Genomic DNA, 22,575 nt, shown 5'->3' with positions numbered 1-22,575 from the left:
AAGAAAACCTCAGTACTACAACACTACTGCATAGAAAACCTCAGTACTACAACACTACTGCAAAGAAAACCTCAAGTACCACAAACACTACTGCTAAGAAAACCTCAGTACTACAACACTACTGCAAAGAAAACCTCAGTACTACAACACTACTGCATAGAAAACCTCAGTACTACAACACTACTGCAAAGAAAACTTCAGTACTACAATACTACTGCAAAGAAAACCTCAGTACTACAACACTACTGCAAAGAAAACCTCAAGTACTACAAACACTACCGCAAATAAAACCTCAAGTACTACAACCCTGCTGCTAAGAAAACCTCAGTACTACAAACACTACTGCAAAGAAAACCTCAGTACTACAAACACTACTGCTAAGAAAACCACAAAATCTACAAATACTACAAACACTACTACTAATAAAAGATACAAATACTACAAACACTACTGCTAATAAAAACTACATGTACTACAAACACTGCTAACAGTAAGTACAAATACTATGAATACTGCATTTACTGCTTTCCCCAACATTGAATAGATACTACTGTTACTTTAAAGTTTTTCAGTGTGTATATCCATGCTGCAGGGCACCCCATCATGCACTGGGGCAGGAGAGGATGTACTGGTTGTTTGTTATTTCAGGGAACTTTGATCAATTATCTGTAATTTCTGAAAATGTTTTATTTCTAATCATGTGTTTCACTTTTTGTTTGTTGTTAGTGATGCTAACCCTGTCCTCCTCTCTGTCCCCTTGTCTGTCCTCCTATCTGTCCCCCTGTCTGTCCCCCTGTTTGTCGTCCTGTGACGTCTTCCTGTCTGTCCTCCTGTCTCTCTCCCTGTCTGTCCTCCTTTGACGTGTCCTCCTGTCTGTCCTCCCGTGACGTGTCCTCCTGTCTGTCCTCCTGTCTTTCCTCCTGTCTGTCCTCCTGTGACGTGTCCTCCGTTATCCCACCAGGTGAGCTGCAAGTAAACAGAGTAATAACTTATTTCGGTTCCATATGTTTCAAGTGACCCTTTGATAAAGTAAATTTCACACATTTATAATATATTTTTATGTTTTTTTTTAGTTGGCAATTGTAGAAAACAACATGATTGACAGTTTAATAATAAAAAAAATAAAAAAATTAAAAAAAAGGGACCAATCAGAGGTTAGCCCCAGTCACCACAGATCCATGTTCCTTTATTCTGAAAAGATCTGGTAACAATATTTTGATTGTGAAAGGAAACGTAGGCGGTTACGACTGTAACCTGGGTTCTAGTTCACGATCAGAGACACACACACATTACTGTTATTATTATTATGAACAACAGAAGATTAAACTGTATTAATATACATCTCTCCACCTCTTCTTCCTCCTCCTCCTCTTCCTGCCTCTTTCTTCTCTTTCTCCTCCTCCTCCTTCTTCTCCTTCTCCTCAGGTTTCACTTCTAATTAACGTCTTGGTTAAAAACAGACTCGTATTGTTCAGCTGAAAGTTGAGAGATTCTCGTTAGAGAGAAAAAAAAAACACGTGAAACTGTGAGACAGAACCGTGACGTTCCATCAACACGCTAAAAAGTAATATTGATAAGAACACGTCTGTGACACTATCTTATTTTATAATGTTACCTCAAAGCTTCGAACATAGTAAAGTTCTTCCAACAGAACCTTAGAACATCACAGAGGAACCAACAGGTCAACAAGTAAAAACTCCCTTAAACAGGAACAACTGTCCAACAGAAGCAGAACCGGAGGTGGAGAACATCTGTTAACATCTGTTCTCCCTCTTGCACTGAAGAACCAGAACTGGAGCCGGTTCCACTGGAGAACCAGAACTGGGAGCCGGTTCCACAGGAACCCATAGATCTGAAAGATGACGGTTCTGCCTCCTATTCTACTGTGTCTGTCTGTGTTGTGTGTCTGTGTTGTGTGTGTGTGTGTATGTTATTTGTCTGTTGTGTGTCTGTGTGTGTGTGTGTCTGAAAACCTGATGACCTTCTGTGCTTTTATTTTGAAGTGAAGTTCCTGCTGTCTGTGGGAATCAGGGCAGAACATGAGTCAGCATCCATCTGCAGCAGAGCGTCCTGAAACCAGAACCGAGCTGGAGCTGGTTTGGACTCTGGGATCAGTTCCAGAAGAGGAATTAGGGGCACTTTAAGGTCCGGCTTAGTTCTGAATGACTGGAACTCACCTGGACTTTGATCCTGAAACCAAGAGCTGTGGGACAGTCTGAGTCGAGCAGTAAGAACCAGCTGAGTCGAGCACCAAGAACCCGCTGAGTCGAGCAGTAAGAACCCGCTGAGTCGAGCAGTAAGAACCAGCTGAGTCGAGCACCAAGAACCCGCTGAGTCGAGCAGTAAGAACCCGCTTAGTCGAGCAGTAAGAACCCGCTTAGTCAAGCAGTAAGAACCCGCTGAGTCAAGCAGTAAGAACCCGCTGATCAGACACACAAACTGAAGCAACAATGAAGAAGAACCCTTTAAATTCAACGTGCTCTAAGGGGGAATTGTCACACTGATGTTTATCTCACCAACATCCTCCTCCTCATCCTCTGCTTAGGTGTGTCTCAGGTAAAGGTAAATCTCTTCTCACAGATATCCACCTATCAGCTGCCTTCGTGTGAAACTCACCTCCACACAGTTTTATTTTACATGACACACAAAAACACACACACACACACACACACACACACACACACACACACACACACACACACACACACACACACACACACACACACACACACACACACACACACACACACACACACACACACACACACACACACAGTCATGTCAGGCTCCATCGGCCTTGGTCACGACCCCCATTAACCAATCAGGGTTCTTTTTGAAACAAACACCCTTTATCTGGAAAGCCCCCCACCCCCCCCCCCACATACATACATACTTGGTTTGTGTGTGTGTGTGTGTGTGTGTGTGTGAGTCAGTTAACCTCTGAGGACCTGCAGGTCAGTTTTCATTCATCGTTTCAGAGAAACTTCATCGTCTGCATCTTGGAGTCAGCCTTCCACACCACCAACCTGTGGCACAAGGGAATGTGGCTCCGCCCCCTCCAACTCACCTGGAATGAGCTGCAGGTGTCAGCATCAACAGGCCTAACAGTCCTTTACGTTATTGTCAAATATGAAATGAACAAATGTGGAAGTATTGGTTGAAATGATGATTGGAGCTGCAATAGGAAGTAACAACCAGATAGCATATCGGGTAAAATAACAGGTGAGACAACAAGTGAGACAGCAGATACAAAATAACAAAAATAACTCCAAACACAAGTGAGACACCAGATGGGACAACAGGTTAGACAACATGTGACACAACAGGTGAGATACCATGAGAGAAAATTGAGAAAAACAAGAAAAACCTGGTGAACGGATTGCAGGTAAATGGGAGTTGCAGTAAATGTGTTGTAGTGAATGTGTTGCAGTAAATATGTTGCAGTGACCGTGTTGCGGTGAATGTTTTGCGGGAAGCGTGCTGGGAGAATGTGCTGCAGGGTGTGAATGCAAACCTGACACACGGAAGAATGATGACGAACAGCGGCTGGCGTGAGAACATGAAAACGTGAAAACATCAGGAATGTGGTCCGACTGGCTCTCCGTGGTTTCCTGTAAAACAGAGAATGCTTTATGGAACTGAAGCCCCGCCCACCTAACAGGTGAAAACGCAGGTCCAAAGTAGCAACTAAATGCTGATTGACAGGTGTTGAGGGCACGGACTGATGTTTTCCGTGACACGTTTCTGTTCAGTCATGTGATTCCAGGTGACACCTGAGGGGCGGAGCTTCGGACACTGATGTATTAACTGTGTTTTATGAAGTTTTATTTAAAAATGTTGTTTTCAGTCTGAAGTGATATTGAACCTGATGTTTTTATTATCTGATAAATTATTTCTTTTTTTTGGGTGACAGAACGAGAAATGTAACTATGAATTATTTTTCCTGGATATTTATAACTGCAGTGGTTTGACCTACTAGAAATAAGTTGTCTTTCAAAATAAATGTCCAGTTTTGGTCAAATGTGCATTAATAGAAAAATAGAAAAAAAAGATGTAGCACTGAAGATTTTAATGAGGATTGCACACTGTGTTTTTTCTGAAATTTTACATATAGTAGTTTTAGTTTAGTAAAAAGTGGTTGTAATAATCTCTGGCTTCCAACCCTGATTGGTCTTTTCCATCATTTTTTTTAGGAATTTTTTCAAATTAGTTGATTATCATTGTTATAATTAGGGCCCGAGCACCGAACATCGGTGTGAAAGCCCTATTGTTTTTCGTAAAAATGTTCTTGTTCTTGGACGTTCTTCTTCTTCTTACGTAAAGTGATTTGCCTTTTTGGAGGTTTTATCATATTCAAAAATTCATGAAAGTGGATACACATATGTCTCCCAGCAAAACATTTCGTATTCTAGTGGAGTCGCGAGTGGGCATGGCCAAACGGCAACTTTAAGCAGGTATATGCGGTCCCTCGCGCGCTGCACGTCGGGGGAGGCGGCGCGCCAGAGTGCAAGGGCCCGTACATCACTGCTTGCGGTTTTAATTGTCATTGGTTTTTGAACTTACAGACAATAATAATAGTCAGTCCAAGGCACGATTTCCAGGAAATTTAGTTTGTTTTTCTCAATTATTGTTTGATTTACGAACTAAACAGAAAAGAAAGATAAAAAAAAAAACGGGTTAATTGACAGACTTCATGTCATTTTAGTTGATTTTTTTCACAGACATTTGTGTCTGGAGCTTCTTTTCTTTTTCTGTCCTACAGGAACACTTCATCTCCAAAGATGAAATAAGTTGGTTATAGGAATGTTTATTAATGTCTTATCTAACAATGCTAACTATGCTAACCTGTGGATCCACAGGCTGCATTTAAAACAGATGACCAAGAACAACATAGTTAACAACCAATGACATGTAAAATATGTTTGATATGAGAAGTTAGAATAAATATTGGACACGTTCACATATTTGTTGTTACAAATTATAAATGTTCCTTTTAGTGAACCAGTAATATTAGACAAACTTTGACGCCCTCCGCGGTCTCCATCTGTCATGTGACTTTCACACTGCAGGTCATCGGTGATCTCCAGTTTTATTCTAAATGTTCCTCAAAGAAAAAACAAACTGTCTCTATAAAATTTAACCTAAGAAATAGTTTAACATTTACACATTTACTTTATTAAAGATCAATATCTGAAATAGTTTTATAAATAGTTCACAGAAACAACATTGAAATAACGACTCGTGAGTTTCTGACAGTTCAAACTTTATTAGCAGTTTCTCTGTGTACAATCAATGAGTGCTCGTCATTCATCTCCTTTTTAAAAAAGTCAATAGTGTCTGCGATGTAAACGATGGTCTGTATGTACACGTTAATGCGTGAAATCAGACACACAGAGCAGATCTCAGATCAGCAGCTGGTTTTAATGGTTCTGCAGACAGACAGGAAGACAGTGAGACAGGTTAAAGGACACAGAGATGCAGACAGTCGACTGGTGGACGACACATTTCTGTTTGATATCATTAAGGAAATCTAAAGCAGCCACAAACAGCCAATCAGGAGCCGGCTGGGGAGTCAAAACAAACAGGAAGCTGATGGATCGTTGTTGTCATGGCAACTGTATTCCACTGTGGGGACGGTGGGGTTATTTCTGTCAGGGAACAAGACACAAACACAATTTCTTAACTATTAATGTTGATGTTGGACTGGAATGACTCGATCGGTGTTCAGTAATTACATCGTGTGATGATACCTGCCGCCGCTGAGCATCCAGAGGCCGAGCGTCTACACCGGCGCTAGAAGGACAAAAGACAGATTTAAACAGACAGTTTTACATCAGTTTATCCCTTAAATAAAAAATAAGCTAAAGAATCCTCGTGTCCCTTCACATTTCTCTCAGAGATACAAGATACCAGTTTGCCAAAAACTCTGAATCCAGTTTATTTGGTTAATCTCTATCCCTGCTCCTATGACCCGGTCCGGTCTCGGTGGTATCAGGCGGACCAAGTTAGTCCAGACCTCCCTCTCCTCTCCTCTCCTCTCCTCTCCTCTCCTCTCCTCTCCTCTCCTCTCCTCTCCTCTCCTCTCCTCTCCTCTCCTCTCCTCTCCTCTCCTCTCCTCTCCTCTCCTCTCCTCTCCTCTCCTCTCCTCTCCTCTCCTCTCCAACATGTTCCAGCTCCTCCTGGAGGATCCGAGGCGTTCCCAGACCAGATGAGGTCTATAATCCCTCCAGTGTGTTCTGGTTCCGACCCGGGGTCTCCTACCAGCTGGACAGGTCCAGAAACCTTCAATGGAAGGAGTCCGAGAGGATGCTGATCAGAACCTGAACCACCTGAACTGAAGAGGCAGCAGTTCTCCTCAGACCTCCTGACCCTGTCTCTGAGACTGTGTCCTGCAGAGGAAACTCACCGATGACCCAAAGATCAGAATCATCGGTGAGGGTTCAAACGTAGACCGACCATTACATCGAAAGCTTCACCTTCCAACTCAGCTCGTCTTTACCAAAACAGTCCGGTACAACTCCTGCTTTACTGCTGAAGCTGCACCGAATCACCTGTCAGTCTGACCCGACATACTGAAGCTTCAGGAACAACTCACCGACCCGCAGACTCTGAGGTGCTGACCTCCCCACGACATGTTGAACATGACAGTCTGACAGTCATGACATCATCCTTTGAGATCCGGTCCATTCAAATCATAAACAGACATGGTGACTTGGTGACGACCTGCTGGTGGACGACACCCACCGGAAACGTGTTTGACTTTCTGCCAAGAATATTAACACAACTACAGTTGTGTTGGAAAGCAAAGAGTCCTCCATGCCTTTAAGGGTAGCTGGTTATCTGTTGTACGACCAGGACCGGATCCTCATTGGTCCTCCTGAATCTGAGGTTCGACAGTCAGTCGGAGCTGGTTTTCTCAGCCTGAGAGTCTTGACACCTCGATATTAGGAGCACCCTCTACGGGAACCACCATCCTAATGTATCGGTCCACAGCTGCTGTCCCCCAACCTCCTTGTCCCATTGAGGAGGCATGTTAACCAAGCCAAAGCCTTTAGCATCTCATCCACCCAGGGAGGTGCTTCTTAACAACCTCAGAGACATGATGACAGTCCCCGCGAGGCTTTAGACTCTCCAACAGAACCCTTGTTGGTCCAGCTCAGGAGTGTCTCAACACGCTGCTTCCGCTGCCTGACGATATGTCTAGTCACCCTCCCACCGAGAACAGCCTCGGGTAAGTCTTGTTCCCTGGTCTCTTCCATACTCCTCCCACCTCCTGCTGGTATGCCAGTACCGGTCTGCTGCTTCAGAAGATCCCTGAGGACTTCCCCCACCCCCACGTCCACCAGCAGGTTCTTCTGATCTCAAACACTAGTGAATAGTGAAGGATGTCAACATGCTCCACTTGGATGCCCAACCTCCCTTTGGATGTGTAAGACGCTCCTCTGGAGGTGGGAGGTCCTGACCCCCCAGACAGGGGTCCCTCCCACACACCCAGGTTCACCCTCATGTTGGGATCTACCGGCTCATCTCTACACCAGTGAACAATGCATACGGCCACATATCAGAAGAAGATTCAACCACAACATTGAGCCTACCTGTACCTGTACCAAATGAACTTCAGAACCTCCTCATGTTCCAACATGGAGTTTGTTATGAATAATCTGTGTCTCTCCCAGGAGTCCATCATCACCCCTCCAGGTTTCTCCACTGTTACCCTCAGAATGGGATGTACCACCTCCATCAGTACCCGTAGCAGTGGGTAAGGATGCAGCCCTGAAGTCCCCTAGAAGAACCACAGACCCCCCAGGTGGTTCCCTTTCGAGGACTCAAAACCCTAACCCCCCTAACAGACTGTAGGCAGGTTGAATACTCTCGACTGCTGTTTGCTGCATGTGCACAAACAGCCGCCAGAGTCTTTGTCTGAGTAACAGACGGTTGCAGTAAGGCAGCCTTGGAAGGACCGGTTGGCCCAGTCTGCCACCGATGCCCATCCCTTCAGGTGGCGGACCCACAAGTTGACTGAGAACTAACAACCCGTGATCTCAAATGTGATTGGCTATGAGGCAGTGTGATATCACAGGAGGAACTTTACCCTGTGTGGCAATGGGCATGGAGTCATCAGATTGGTCAGGTCGGTCAGCAGGTGTCGCTGCAACAGAAACAACACGATGAAAATGAAAATCTGCAGCAACGTCGCTTCTCCGAGATTAATGCAGAGATTTGACTTCATGATCTTTAACTTCTGGAACCAAATCAGTCATCTAGACCTGGTTTATTCTGAGAAACTCAGAGTTCTCACTCTCTTTTTATTTTCACTTCGTGTTTGTCTTGAATTATTTTTCTGGACCACTTCAAGTCGGCCGATGAAGGTGTAGCTCAGTTACCATCCAAATTTTCAACATAAACGTCTTCAATTCTTAAGATGATGAAGGTGAAGTTTAAATCTTGATTCTTTAATTCTTTGTGGTGTTTTCTATCTTCACTTTTCAGTTCTGGACCTTTATCACTGAAATCTTAATTTATTATTTTAAATATCTATCTTGATATTTGATATTTTTCAATTGGCATTAAGTTGAATTCTTCACCTGGACATCTTTCATTGTGACCTTTAAGTTTTGAATCTTGATTTCTAGTTTGTATCTGAACCTTCTTGTTCCTGAACATTTAAGTTCTTAAAGATAAAGTACATGAGGTCATGAAACACAATTTACCTTCAGGGGAGTCGAGAGAATCTGGAGTTGGCTCTCTGGGTCCTTCTGGTTCTTTTTTATCTGAGACTTCCTGTTTGATCTCATCCTCTGTTGCAGAGTCACCCTGGCTCACCTCCACCATGTCAGAGTCTTCCTCATCGTAATCAGTGTCCACTTCCTTTTTTGTAGGTTCACCATGGTCAACCTCAACCTCCTTTTCAGAGTCATCAGAGTCATCAGAGTCATCCTGGTCATCAGAGTCATCCTGGTCATCATGGTCAACCTCAATCTCCTTTTTAGGTTCATCAGACTCATCAGAGTCATCAGAGTCATCAGAGTCATCAGAGTCATCCTGGTCATCATGGTCAACCTCAATCTCCTTTTTAGGTTCATCAGACTCATCAGAGTCATCAGAGTCATCAGAGTCATCCTGGTCATCATGGTCAACCTCAATCTCCTTTTTAGGTTCATCAGACTCATCAGAGTCATCAGAGTCATCAGAGTCATCCTGGTCATCATGGTCAACCTCAATCTCCTTTTTAGGTTCATCAGACTCATCAGAGTCATCAGAGTCATCCTGGTCAACTTCATCCTCCTTCGTAGGTTCATCCTGGTCAACCTCTCCACTCTTTGCAGAATCTTCCTTATCAGTCTCCTCTTTCTCTATTGCAGAGTCATCATGATCGGTGTCCTCTGTCTCCTTTTCAACGTCCTCCTTGTTTTCATCAGTTGCATCTTCATTGTCAGTGTTGCTGTCCACATCACTGCCGTCACTGTCAGACTGACTTGGAGTCTCACCGTCCGCCTTGTCATTCACGCTGTCATCATCGCCTTCATTGCTGTCTTCCTCTGTAGGCTCATCCTCCTCACCTTCTTCTGGTTCTTCCTCCTCTGAAATCTCTTGTTCGCTGATTTCATCTCCTTCCTCATTGGATATGTCCTCCCCTGTCGGCTCCTCACTCCCAGCATCCTCGCCCTCCATTTCATCTTCTGTTGGCATGTTGTCATCATCGAGGCCTTCGTCCTCCTTGTATCCTGTGGTTGCGTCACCTTCAGTTTCAGAGTTGTCGTCAGTGGCAGCGCTGTCATCTGTTGTTACGACTGCAGAATCTTTAGTATCTGTGGATTACAAATATGTAACGATTATCAATATTTGATCATGTTCGTCATGAGGCTGAGTAATCTGTGGTCAGTCTGAATCCTGTGTAAATAAAACATTGGACACAGAGAAGTGTTTTAAATGTAGGACTCCTCCTTCTGCTTTCATAACAGTTTTAACTGTCTATCCTCCAACCAGCCACAGGAGCTGGTCCACTGGTGCTTTTATTTTGAAGGTGCTCAAACATATGCCGAGCTTCAACACATCTGAAACCATATGAGCTGGTTTCAGCTCTGTGACTGTGGAGGTCATGTGATGCACGTTTGTCTCTACAGGATGTCATCATGTTGAAGAGATGCCTTAATAAATGATCAACAGTATCACATTGAAAAACTTTTAACTTTATATCTACAAACTAAACATGCAGATGTGAAAGCTGGAAACCAAGTGGTGATCTAGTGATTTTAAAGAATAACACATTTAAGAAACGTCCCCATAATGACAGGACCGCTTATCATTCATCATCTATAGAGGAAACATGAACAAGTAGAAAGTAAATGTCTGTAGTCACATGAACCCTAACATGTAGTATGTTCACAGGTGTCACACCTACATGACCTCTATCATACTTACATAGCTAACATGGAGACGGGCCTTTAATTCAGCCTGTACGTTTTATTACTTCCTTATATTATTCATAATAACTATGGTTCTATGTTAATCACATCCTGATTATGAATATCACTACAATATAATAACATTTTCTACCAACCCAGAGTCAAAGAGGGTAAAAGGCTAAATGAATCCTGTTTTTAATGCTTCAGTTTTCCATCCAACAGAGACATTATGTCAAATAAAACAACACTGACCTTCAGTTAACTCGGCCGACTCTGACGGAGCTGAAAAACAAAACACAAAAACCTGTTTCCTTCTATGTTTCTAGTGAATTGAAATTTCTCGTTCTTTCCTCAGGTTTCATTTCTTCCTCTCAGTCTCACTCAGTTGTTTTACTGTCAGAAGACAGAAGTCTTGAAATGGACAACATCTGACAACATCAACATCTGTAAGGCTAGAAGGAAGAAAGAAACCAGACGGCACATAAAAAACGACATTAACTTCAGCAGGTTCAGCTGCTTCTGTGGAGACAGTATAAGTACTGGTATCATGGTATTAGTATCATAGTACTAGTATCATAGTACTAGTATCATAGTATTAGTATCATAGTACTAGTATCATGGTATCACCAGTGGCAGCAGTAATAGTTGTAACTAGTAATAGTATGTACAAGTACCAAGTAGGTGTCATAGTAGTTATCATAGTAGTGGGTGCACAAGCAGTAGAAACAATAGTTGTCATTGACAATAATGTAAGTTGCAGTAGCAGAGCCATTATCAGTATGAGTGGTACTAGTTTCAGTAAATACCATCTAGATCAGTATACATATCAGTATACACAGACATACACTAACAGACAGACCGGTTTGGTCTCTGGTGGTCCTCAGTTGTTGTTTTTTATATCTACAGAAGCCATTTATCAGTTGGTTCAGCATGTAAATGAACTTTCTCACTGTAGTAACCACACCCTCCATCTGCTGCTGTTGGATGGAAACTGAAAATGTAATCATATTTCCTCAAAACCCTGTTTTGTCGGACTACTTTTTATTAACATGTGAAGTTCCAGTAATGGAGGACAGCATGTGTGAATAAATCCCATCACAGCAGATGTTTGTCTGATGATGATGTGTCCAAGTTTAAGGAAGCAGTTTCATGTTTCTCCTCTTTGATGACGGTGTGTTAAAGCAGCTACGTTGACTTTAGTCAAACACAAGTGGATCATCTGGTAGAAAACACTGCAGTATCTCTGCTACAACTCTAGATGATGTCGCTCCTCTGAAGAAGAGAGTCATGAACCAGAGGAAGTTGTCTCCATGGTACAACTCAGAACTACGCTCTGCTAGGCAGCGACTAGAAAGATGGAAAGGAAATGGAGTTCCACTAATTTAGAAGAATTTCACCTGCCTGAAAGGATAGTCTAATATTATATAAGAAAGCTCTTCGTAAGGCCAGGACTTTATATTATTCATCATTAATAGAGGACAACAAGAACAACCCCAGGTTTCTTTTCAGCACTGTAGCAGGCTGACAAAGAGTCACAGCTCTGTTGATCCGTCAATCCCTTCAGCTCTCAGCAGTAATGACTTCATGAACTTCTTCACCAATAAAAGTCTCACTATCAGAGAGAGAATCGGGCAGACCCTTCCTGTTACTGTCACTGATGTGTTGCTAAGCAGCAGCAGCCTCGGAAGCAACCGTAAGACCAGATGTAAACTTGGAACATTTCTCTCCTGTTGAGCTCGCTGAGTTAACTAGAATTATTTCTTCATCTGGATCCTCTAGATCCTGTTAGATCTCATCCCAACTAAACTTTTTAAGGAAGTCTTCCCTTTAATTAATACTTTCATATTAGATCAGATCAACCTATCTATTGTAACCGGCTATGTACCGCAGGCTTTTAAAGTGGCTGTAATTAAACCTTCACTTAAAAAGCCGACTCTTGATCAGCTGTTTTAGGAAACTACAGACCAATTTACAACTTGATGTTTATTTCGAAAATCCTTGAAAATGTTGTTGTGAATCAACTTTGTGCTCATTTCCAGAGGAATGATCTGTTTCTGAAGATCTTCATGTTTTAGAGTTCATCATAGCACAGAAACACGGGTGGAAGTTACTAACATCTTCTAACAGCCACAGATAATGGACTTGTTCTTCTGGACCTCAGTGCTGCTTTTGATATGATCGATCACACAATTTTATTACAGAGATCTGCAGATGTTATGAGGACCAAAGGAACTGTATTAGACTGGTTCAAATCCTACTTATCAGATAGATTTCAGTTTGTCCATGTCAACAATGAGTCTTGCAGACAAATTACAGTTAGTGATGGAGTGCCACAAGGCTCAGTTTTCGGCCCAATACTTTCCCACTGTACATGCTTCCTTGAGGAGATATCATCAGGAAACACTACATAAACTTCCATTGTTATGCAGATGACACGCAGCTAAATCTTTCTATAAAACCAGATGAAACAAATAAGTAAGTAAAACTTGAAGAATGTCTGAAAGACATAAAGGCCTGGATGACCAACAATCTCCTGCTTCTAAATTCAGACAAAACAGAAGTTATTGTACTTGGTCCTTAAAACCTCAGAAACTCTTTCTCTGATCTCTTAGTTCCTCTGGATGATGTCGTCTTGGCCTCCAGCACCACTCTGAGGAACCTTGGCCTGCAGCACCACTGTGAGGAACCTTGGCCTCCAGCACCACTGTGACGAACCTTGGCCTCGGGCACCACTGTGAGGAACCTTGGCCTCCAGCACCACTGAGAGGAACCTTGGCCTCGGGCACCACTGTGAGGAACCTTGGCCTCGGGCACCACTGTGAGGAACATTGGCCTCGGGCACCACTGTGAGGAACCTTGGCCTCCAACACCACTGTGCGGAATCTTGGCCTCCAGCACCAGTGTGAGGAACCTTGGAGTCCTCTTTGATGAGGATTTGTCCTTCAGCCACCAGATAAGGCAAATCTCCAGAACTGCCTTCTTTCATCTACGTAATATTAATAAATTCAGGAAAATCCTTCCTCAGTGTGACGCAGAAAAACTAATTCAGGCGTTTGTTACTTCTTGGCTGGATTATTGTAATTCCTTGTTGTTAGAACGTCCAGATTGCTCATTAAAAACCTGCAGTTGATCCAAAATGCTGCAGCAAGAGTACTGACGGTACTACCTTGGACAATTCTGTTATTTCCGACCCTGACTGCTAAGAACCTCGGAGACACTCGACAGTCAACTCTCTCTTACTGCCAACATCACTGCAACAACACGTTCCTGTAGATACATGCTGCACAACATCAGGAGAATACGTCCTCTTCCCACTCAGAAGGAGGTGCAGGTTCTGGTGCAGGCTCTGGTCCAGGCTCTGGTCCAGGCTCCGGTCCAGGTTCTGGTCCAGGTCCAGGTTCTGGTCATCTCACGTCTGGACTACTGTAACTCCCTCCTGGCAGGTCTACCTGTTAGTACCATCTGACCTCTGCCGCTCATCCAGAATGCCGCAGCTCTACTGGTCTTTAACCTCCCGAAATACACTCACACTACTCCATTCCTCCTCCTCCTCCTCCTCCTCCTCCTCCTCCCTTCACTGGTTACCAGTAGCTGCCCGCATCCGTTTCCAAACATTGGTACTTGCGTACCATGCTGCGAACAGATCGGGTCCAGTCTACATCTAGGACATGGTCCAACCTTACATCCCAGCCCCTCCCTCCGCTCTGCTTCTACCAATCAGCTTGTTGCTCCTCACTGAGCTAAACACTCTACAAAATCACAACTGTTTGTTGTCCTGGCTCCTAAATGGTGGGATGAGCTCCCCAACGACATCAGGACAGCAGAAACTCTGTACATCTTCCATCACAAACTAAAAACACACCTCTTCAGACTTTACCTTGAACAGTAGAACTTTAGTATCTTAAAATGGAACTTACTGATAGAACTTTGTAGCTTGGCTTTCTGAAAGAAATTGTATTTTCTTGATTCTTGTTGTTCTGGTTTGTACCCTCATGTTGAAATGCACTTATTGTAAGTAGCTTTGGATAAAAGCGTCAGATAAAAGAAATTTAATGTATTGTAATGTAATTTAGCAAGAGAGATCATATTTCTCCAGTTTTAGCTTCTCTTCACTGGCTTCCTGTGAAATCAAGAATAGAATTTAAAATTCCCCTGCTGACTTACAAAGTTTTTCACGACCAGGTTCCATTTTATCTCAGAGATCTTATAGAACCACATCATCCTAACGGATCTTATAGAACCACATCATCCTGACAGATCTAATAGAATCACATCATCTTGACAGATCTAATAGAACCACATCATCCTGACAGATCTTATAGAACCACATCATCCTGACAGATCTAATAGAACCACATCATCCTGACAGAGATCTTCTCTCAGCCTACTTGTGGTTCCCAGAGTTTCCACCAGCAGGATATAAATCAGAGTTTCAGTTTTCAGGCTCCCAGTTTGTGTTCAGGAGCAGAAACCCTCTCGAGCTTTAAGGTTCCACTCAAAACTTTCCTTTTTGATAAAGTTTGTAGTTGGAGCTGCTCAGGTGAACCTGAACCAGCCTGCAGTTCTGCTGCTGTAGACCCAGGCTGCTGGAGGACCTCCCATAATGCACTGTGCTTCTTTCCTCGGACTCTTTAAATCTCTATAACTCATATCTCACCATCACATCTCATTAATGTCACCTTTTTCTCTCCCATAGTTTCTTCTTATTGTCTCCATTCAGTTCCTTCGCTCGTGTAGTTTCTGTTCTTTCTTCTGCAGATGTCCGTCATGGCGCTGTATGTCTCCGCTCTGTGATTGTCCACCCACCAACAGTTGATGTCTTGTGTCTCTATGCTGTCCTTTTCTCTCTCTGAACTCCTCTCACCCCAACCGGAGGCAGATGCTCCGCCCACCTCTGATCCTGGTTCTGTTAACAGATGCTCCGCCCACCTCTGAGCCTGGCTCTGTTAACAGATGCTCCGCCCACCTCTGATCCTGGTTCTGTTAACAGATGCTCCACCCACCTCTGAGCCTGGTTCTGTTAACAGATGCTCCGCCCACCTCTGATCCTGGTTTTGTTAACAGATGCTCCGCCCACCTTTGATCCTGGTTCTGTCAGAGGTTTCTTCCTGTTAAAGGGAGTTTTTCTTCTGTTGGAGGTTTTTCTCCCTTAAAAAGGAGTTTTTTCCTTCCTAGCTTATGTGGGAATTATTGAATTGTTGAATTGTTGGGTTTCTCTGTATAATATTGTAAAGTTCTGCTGTAAAGACTTTAATGTGTTAAGTGCCATGAAATAACCTGTGTTGTGATTTGGTGTTATATAAATAAAATTCAATTCAATTCAATTCAATTAATAAACATAAAACATCACCACAGACTGACATGTATGGAGCTGACATCTCACCTTCAGTGTTGTCCATCATGGAGTTTATGTCATCGCTGTCGTCTGAACTGGCTGACGTCTCTAAATAATCAATAGAAATCATCTTCAGTAGAGAAGCTGTCCTGTGCTGTTTTGGTGAGCAGCAGAATTTAGTTAGAGGGAACAAAGATTTACTGCAGACTAAACCTACTGCAGACTAACCCTAAAGAAGAATAAACCTACTGCAGACTAAACCTAAACCGAATGTGTGAACCGGTGTGAACCGGTGTGAATGATGTACTGACCTGGTGATTCAGTTGTCTTATCTGATTCTACAGGAACTGAAAAACACAGACGGGTAAATACAAAGATAGGTAAACAGACAGACAGGTGAACAGACAGATATACAGACAGATGAACAGACAGAAACATGAACAAATAGACACGTGAGCAGACAGACAGATGAACAGACAAACAGGATGTCCAAATTACTCATTAAAAACCTGCAGCTGATCCAAAATGCTGCAGCAAGAGTACTGACGGGATTTAACGAGAGATCATATTTCTCCAGTTTGAGCTTCGCTTCACTGGCTTCCTGTGAAATCAAGAATAGAATTTAAAATTCTCTTGATGACTTACAAAGCTCTACATGACCAGGCTCCATCATATCTTAGAGATCTTATAGAACCATATAATCCTAGCCGAGCACTTCTCTCTCAGTACGCTGGTCTACTTGTGGTTCCTAGAGTTTCCAGAAGTAGAATGGGAGGCGGAGCTTCAGTGTTCAGGCTCCTCCCCTGTGGAACCAGCTCCCAGTTTGTGTTGGAGGGGCAGAAACACTCTCTAGCTTTAAGATTAGACTCAAAACGTTCCTTTTTGATAAAGCCTATAGTTAGGGCTGGCTCAGGTAAACCTGAACCAACCCTTAGTTATGCTGTTATAGGCCGAGGCTGCTGGAGGACCTCGTTACATGCTGAGCTTCTTTTCTTTCCTCCTCCTCTTTAACTGACTCATACCTCACCATCTTTTTCTCTCCCATAGTTTCTTCTTATTATCTGTTGTCTCCATTCAGTTCCTTCGCTCACGTAGTTTCTGTTCTTCCTTTTCCAGATGTCCCGTCATGGAGCTGCATGTCTCTGCTCTGTGCTTGTCGTCTCCACCAACAGTTCTTCTCTTCTATCTCTATGCTGTCCTTTTCTCTCTCTGCTCTCCTCTCACCCCAACCGGTTGAGGCAGATGGCCGCCCACCTCTGATCCTGGTTCTGTTAACAGATGCTCTGCCCACCTCTGACCCTGGTTCTGTTAACAGATGCTCTGCCCACCTCTGATCCTGGTTCTGTCGGAGGTTTCTTCCTGTTAAAGGGAGTTTTTCTTCACTCTGTTGGAGGTTTTTCTCCCTTAAAGAGGAGTTTTTCCCTCCTAGCTTATGTGGGAATTGTTGAATTGTTGAATTGTTGGTTTCTCTGTATAGTATTGTAAAGTCTTGCTGTAAGGACTTTAATGTGTTAAGTGCCATGAAATAACCTATGTTGTGATTTGGCGCTATATAAATAAAATTGAATTGAATTGAATTAACATAAAATAAAATTGAATAGAATTGAATTGAATTGAATTGAATTGAATTGAATTGAATTGAATTGAATTGAATTGAATTGAATTGAATTGAATGGAATGGAATGGAATTGAATTGAATTGAATTGAATTAAATTGAATTAAAATAAAATTGAATTGAACAGACAGGTGAACAGACAGACAGGTTGTTCTATGCTCTCAGGAGTGTCTGTGGAGACAGACGTATATATAAACATGCGTGTCATGTCATGTGTGTCATATATTACTTGTATGTTACCTGGCTGGGCGGTCACAAGCTGATCTGTGCTGCCTCCTAAAGCATCAACAACAACAAAAACAACAACAACAACCGAATCAACACAAACACATCTGAGGGCTGTTTCTCTAAACCTGTATCTGGGATTAAGTTGTGATTCACCAACTATTCTGAGATCTGTCCTCTGAAGCAGGATCGGAGGTTACCATGGTAACTTTTAACCCTGTGTTTTCAGGACTATGAAGCTTCATTTCTTACTGGGCTACATCACCATGGTATCTGATGCTGCAGACCAAACCTGCTACAGAGCAGTTTGAGTTCAAGATAACAGATCAAAAAGCTCCGCCAACTGCCGAATCAATTTGAGTAGTAGTTGGCGGAGCTTTTTATGACGTAAAAGATGTGCTGATGGTGAGACTGTGGAGGACTCAACGTCGTCTGACTGAATCTGATACAGAGATGCTGGATGGTGACCCTTCTTCAGGGTGTGTGTGTGTGTGTGTGTGTGTGTGTGTGTGTGTGTGTGTGTGTGTGTGTGTGTGTGTGTGTGTGTGTGTGTGTGTGTGTGTGTGTGTGTGTGTGTGTGTGTGTGTGTGTGAGTATGTGAGTGTGACTGTGAGTGTCAGTGTGTGAGTGTGAGTGTGTTTGTGGGTGAGTGTGTGAGTGTGTGTGTGCGAGTGTGTGTGTGTGTGTGTGTGTGTGTGTGTGTGTGTGTGTGTGTGTGTGTGTGTGTGTGTGTGTGTGTGTGTGTGTGTGTGTGTGTGTGTGTGTGTGTGTGTGTGTGTGTGAGTGTGTGTTACCGTTCAGGTGTGCCAGCAGTGCTGCACTTCTTTCTGAAACAGAAGAGAAAAACACATTTGTTGCGTTCATTTTGCTCCAGATGTAAAAGTAAACATTCTTTGGTGAGTTCGGTTTGTTCAGGTTGTCCCTGTAATGACCACCCCGGCCTGTAGGGGGAGCTGGCTGCACTTTACAGTCTGAAGCAGCATCAATGCAATGCTGTATTTTGATTGGCTGCTCCTCTCTTCTTATGACTCCACTGGTTTTGATGTCACCAGAGGGTGTGACATCACAGGGTTAAAGGTCAAAGTTCCAACTGAACCAAAGACAGATTGATTAACTGATGTTTACCGTCATCTGTTGTTTCCTCTGGAAGCAAAAATAAACAACAAACATGAGATGAGACTGATTATCGTCGACACTGTTAATATTTGTATGTCTGCACCATACTGTCATTTACCAAAGTCATAACTGGCCAATATTATTTAAAAATTATATTATTATAAACAACAGCTGCTAAATATGGAAAAAGTAAAAACCAATAAACTTTAAAACAACACGAAAAAAAACAAATAAACCAAAATTAGTTTGAGTTGTAAACTGTATAATCATAATGATAATATTATTACAATAATATAACAACAATAATAATAATAACAACAATAATAGCAATAATAACAATAATAATGATAACAATAATAATAATAACAATTATAATAACACAAATAATAATTATAATAATAATAATGTAGCAAAATATTTACAGTGATTGATGCCCTTACATTTATAAATATATAAATAAGCATTTCTCTAACATGACTGAAGTAAATAATCAATATAAAATAAATGAACAAAATTGTGTATTAATCATAAAAACAGTATTGATTAATGATGATGTCACAACTTACTTTGGACTGGAGCCGCGAAAGAAACAGCAGCAAGAGCAGAGAGCAGCACCACAACACACCTGCAACACACACACACACACACACACACACACACACACACACACACACACACACACACACACACACACACACACACACACACACACACACACACACACACACACACACACACACACACACACACACACATTAGCATCTTATTTTCCTTCATGACACAACAACGTCTTGAAATATACAAAATATAATGAAAAATATTTCAAACACCTGAGAATATAAAAACTGTTTGTGTGTAAACATAGCATTTTTAAACAGTTTGTAAACAAAGCTTGTTTGTAAACATATTTGTTTGTAAACAAAGTTTGTATGAACATGCAAATAAATTTGGTTTGTAAACATAATTTGTTTGTAAACATACTTAGTAATGAAACCGGATGGAACCTGATGGAACCTGATGGAACCTAATGGAACCTAATGGAACCTGATGGAACCTAATGGAACCTGATGGAACCTGATGGAACCTAATGGAACCTGATGGAACCTAATGGAACCTCATGGAACCTGATGGAACCTAATGGAACCTAATGGAACCTAATGAAACCTGATGGAACCTAATGAAACCTGATGAAACCTAATGGAACCTGATGGAACCTGATGGAACCTAATGGAACCTGATGGAACCTAATGGAACCTGATGGAACCTGATTAAACCTGATTGAACCTAATGGAACCTGATGGAACCTAATGAAACATGATGGAACCTAATGGGTGGGCGGTGCAGTGGTTATCATTGTTGCCTCACAGCGAAAAGGTTTGAATGCGGGCCTTCCTGTGTGGAGTCTGCATGTTCTCTCTGTGCCTGCGTGGGTTCCCTCGGTTCTCCAGCTTCCTCCCACCACCCAGAAACATGCACCTCAGGTTAATTGGTGGTTCTACAAAATGTCCCCGAGGTGTGAATGGTCTTTGTTTCCGTCTGTCTCTACGTGTTGGCCCTGTGATGGACTGGCGGCCTGTCCAGGTGAACCCTGCCTTTGCCCAAAGTGAGCTGGGATAGGCGCCGCCCCCGTGACCCTGTTCAGGATAAAGCGGGTATAGATAATGGATGGATGGATGGAAACCTAATGGAACCTGATGGAACCTGAAGGGAACATGAGGTGATGGATGTGAGCTCATGAATCTCAGGTGCAGTCAGGTGAAACCGGTCTGCAGCCCGACGGCTTAAATGACTGCTTCTTTGTGTTCCATCCGCGGAGCAACAACAAAGCGTCTCTTCTTTCCAACGTATAGAGAGACGAGCTGCAAGACAACACCGGCTCACACAGCTTTAAGGTTCATAGAGTGAAAGACTGTTTGTCATGCAGCAGCTTTGTTCTCAGCACACAACTCATAAATCTGAACAGACGTCAGCAGGAGAACAATGTTTTCAGCTCCCTACTGAACAAATTTTAAAATGTTTAAACCTGCCAATCAGTCAAAAAAATGTTTTAATTTGAAATGTCAAAGAGGAAAAAAGTCTAAAGTCCCAAAATGGAAAGTTGACAGAAAGTCATCAGGTGATAGCGTTTCTTTCTGTCTTCCATCTGCAGCTGAGAATAAATTAACAAACTGAGCTGAATGAAGTTTAGACAAGAATATAGAGGAACTCACCAACGCAGCATGTTGTTGTTGTTGTTGTTGTTGTTCGCTGGTCGACACAAATCCAACTTTAAGGAGACCAATGTTCAGTGTTTGTCGACTTTCTGAACTCAGCCGAAACAGGGCAGCAGCTTTATATCCTCCTCCTACTCCTCCTCCTCCTCCTCCTCCTCTTCCCTCTCCTTCTCCTTCTCCTCCTTTTCACTCCTCCTCCTCCTCCTCCAGTCATCCCTCCCTCTGATCACCTGCATGTCTTCACTTTAATCCTCTAAATACGCTCATTCAGTTCTACAGTGTTGATCAAAGTTGAATGTTTGGATTGGATGACTAACTTCTGGGTCCCTGAGGTCATTTTCATTTGATTTAGTTTGAGATTCAAATGTCCATAAACTCATATCATTTATTTTAACACACATGCTACTTTATTTTCATTTAAAGTAGTCACATCGCGCTCGTGTTTTTCTCTTTTTCCACATCACTTTTCTTTTGAACGTCTCTCAGGCTCTCGGCAGACTGCTTTCCTTTGCTCCATCCATCAGGTTTGATCTGTCCATTTGAGGACAGGTCTAAATGCTGGAATACATCTAATCTTCTGTTACTGAACACTTTAGATTTAAAACTCTTCCTCGTTCCAGAACCTGTCGCCATGGTTACCGAATTTTCCCACAATTCACCTTTACTTCAGTTCTCTGAACAGCATCATCATGACTCGTCGCACTTCACCGCTCCTTTATTCAGTCTGTGTGCGTGTGAATGTGAGAATGTGTGTGTGTGAGTGTGTGTGTGTTGGAGATTTAGCTTCACATTTATTAGTTTATCATATTTGAATCATATGTAATTAAAAACTTTGTAATGTAATTGACAACTGAAAAGATAAATGTTGAATAATGCGACCCACAAAATGTTTCTAAGCCTAATCACACAGCAGGTTTGACAAACCAGGCTCAATACACAGAATTGGCTAATGTAGCACTGAAACTAAACTTAGTCCAGTTTAACTCTGCGTTTAGAGCACATTTAAAACTGATTTAAACTATATTCAGACAAAATTTAAACCTGGTTTGGAGCAAATTTTCTTCCAAGTATGGCTTCCTGATCAGAATTTTGTACAACCCCATAACATGGAAATAATTCATTGAAACTCATCTTTAATTAAAGATAGACCAAGGATAACATATCTAATCTGAGACATTTTATTGTTTTATATCAAATATATTTCCTCATTGTGAATCTGATGTCAGAAACATGTCTCTATAAAGTTGTTCCAGGATCATGTTCACCACTGAGCTGCATCACCTCTTCTTTTAACAACACTCTGGAAACCTTTGGGAACTGAGGAGACCAGTTTGTGGAGTTTTAAAAGTGAAATGTGGTCCCATTGTTGTCTGACAGAGGATTTCAGCTGCTCAACAGTTCAGGGTCTCCTTTGTTGTATTGTTCATGTCCTGATGCTCCAGATGTTTTCAATGATTGGCAGGTCTGGACTGCAGGAGGCCAGTTTATCAGCGGACTCTTCTACTAGAGAGCCATACTGTTGGAATTCGTGCAGAATGTGGTTTGGACGTTGTTCTGCTGAAATAAACAAGACCTTCCCTGAAAAGAAGTGTTTTCAGAAGTGTTCCTGAGCCCATGCAGTGATTTCAGCAACAGAATCTTTGTAATTTTACATTGAGGAACATT

The 22,575-nt window shown here is 42.4% G+C and overlaps 1 protein-coding gene across 4 annotated transcripts; it reads right to left on the bottom strand.

Moving 5' to 3' along the window:
* Positions 1 to 5,246: 5,246 nt before the first annotated feature.
* Positions 5,247 to 20,988, bottom strand: stm (starmaker). Of its 4 annotated transcripts, XM_069688008.1 has the most exons (13): positions 20,908 to 20,988; positions 19,264 to 19,322; positions 18,707 to 18,724; positions 18,376 to 18,408; positions 17,597 to 17,632; positions 16,053 to 16,088; positions 15,790 to 15,849; positions 10,659 to 10,688; positions 8,974 to 9,809; positions 8,712 to 8,895; positions 8,093 to 8,149; positions 5,736 to 5,793; positions 5,247 to 5,648 (listed from the first exon to the last, which is right to left on the bottom strand). In XM_069688008.1, exons 1-12 carry the CDS (start codon positions 20,916 to 20,918, stop codon positions 5,783 to 5,785), a joined length of 1,371 nt encoding a protein of 456 aa, XP_069544109.1. In that variant the 5' UTR covers positions 20,919 to 20,988; the 3' UTR covers positions 5,247 to 5,648; positions 5,736 to 5,782. The 4 variants fall into 4 exon arrangements, with proteins under 4 accessions (XP_069544109.1, XP_069544105.1, XP_069544106.1 ...); XM_069688004.1 differs by having other exon boundaries at positions 8,712 to 9,809; XM_069688005.1 differs by having other exon boundaries at positions 5,751 to 5,793; positions 8,712 to 9,809.
* Between the last annotated feature and the right edge of the window lie 1,587 nt (positions 20,989 to 22,575).

This window comes from Brachyistius frenatus, unplaced genomic scaffold (assembly GCF_029030835.1).
Source record: "Brachyistius frenatus isolate BFR_SWC_R1_liver_20210118 unplaced genomic scaffold, ASM2903083v1 Contig_513, whole genome shotgun sequence".
Lineage (NCBI taxonomy): Eukaryota > Metazoa > Chordata > Actinopteri > Embiotocidae > Brachyistius > Brachyistius frenatus.
This window is presented reverse-complemented; position numbering and strand designations above follow the sequence as displayed.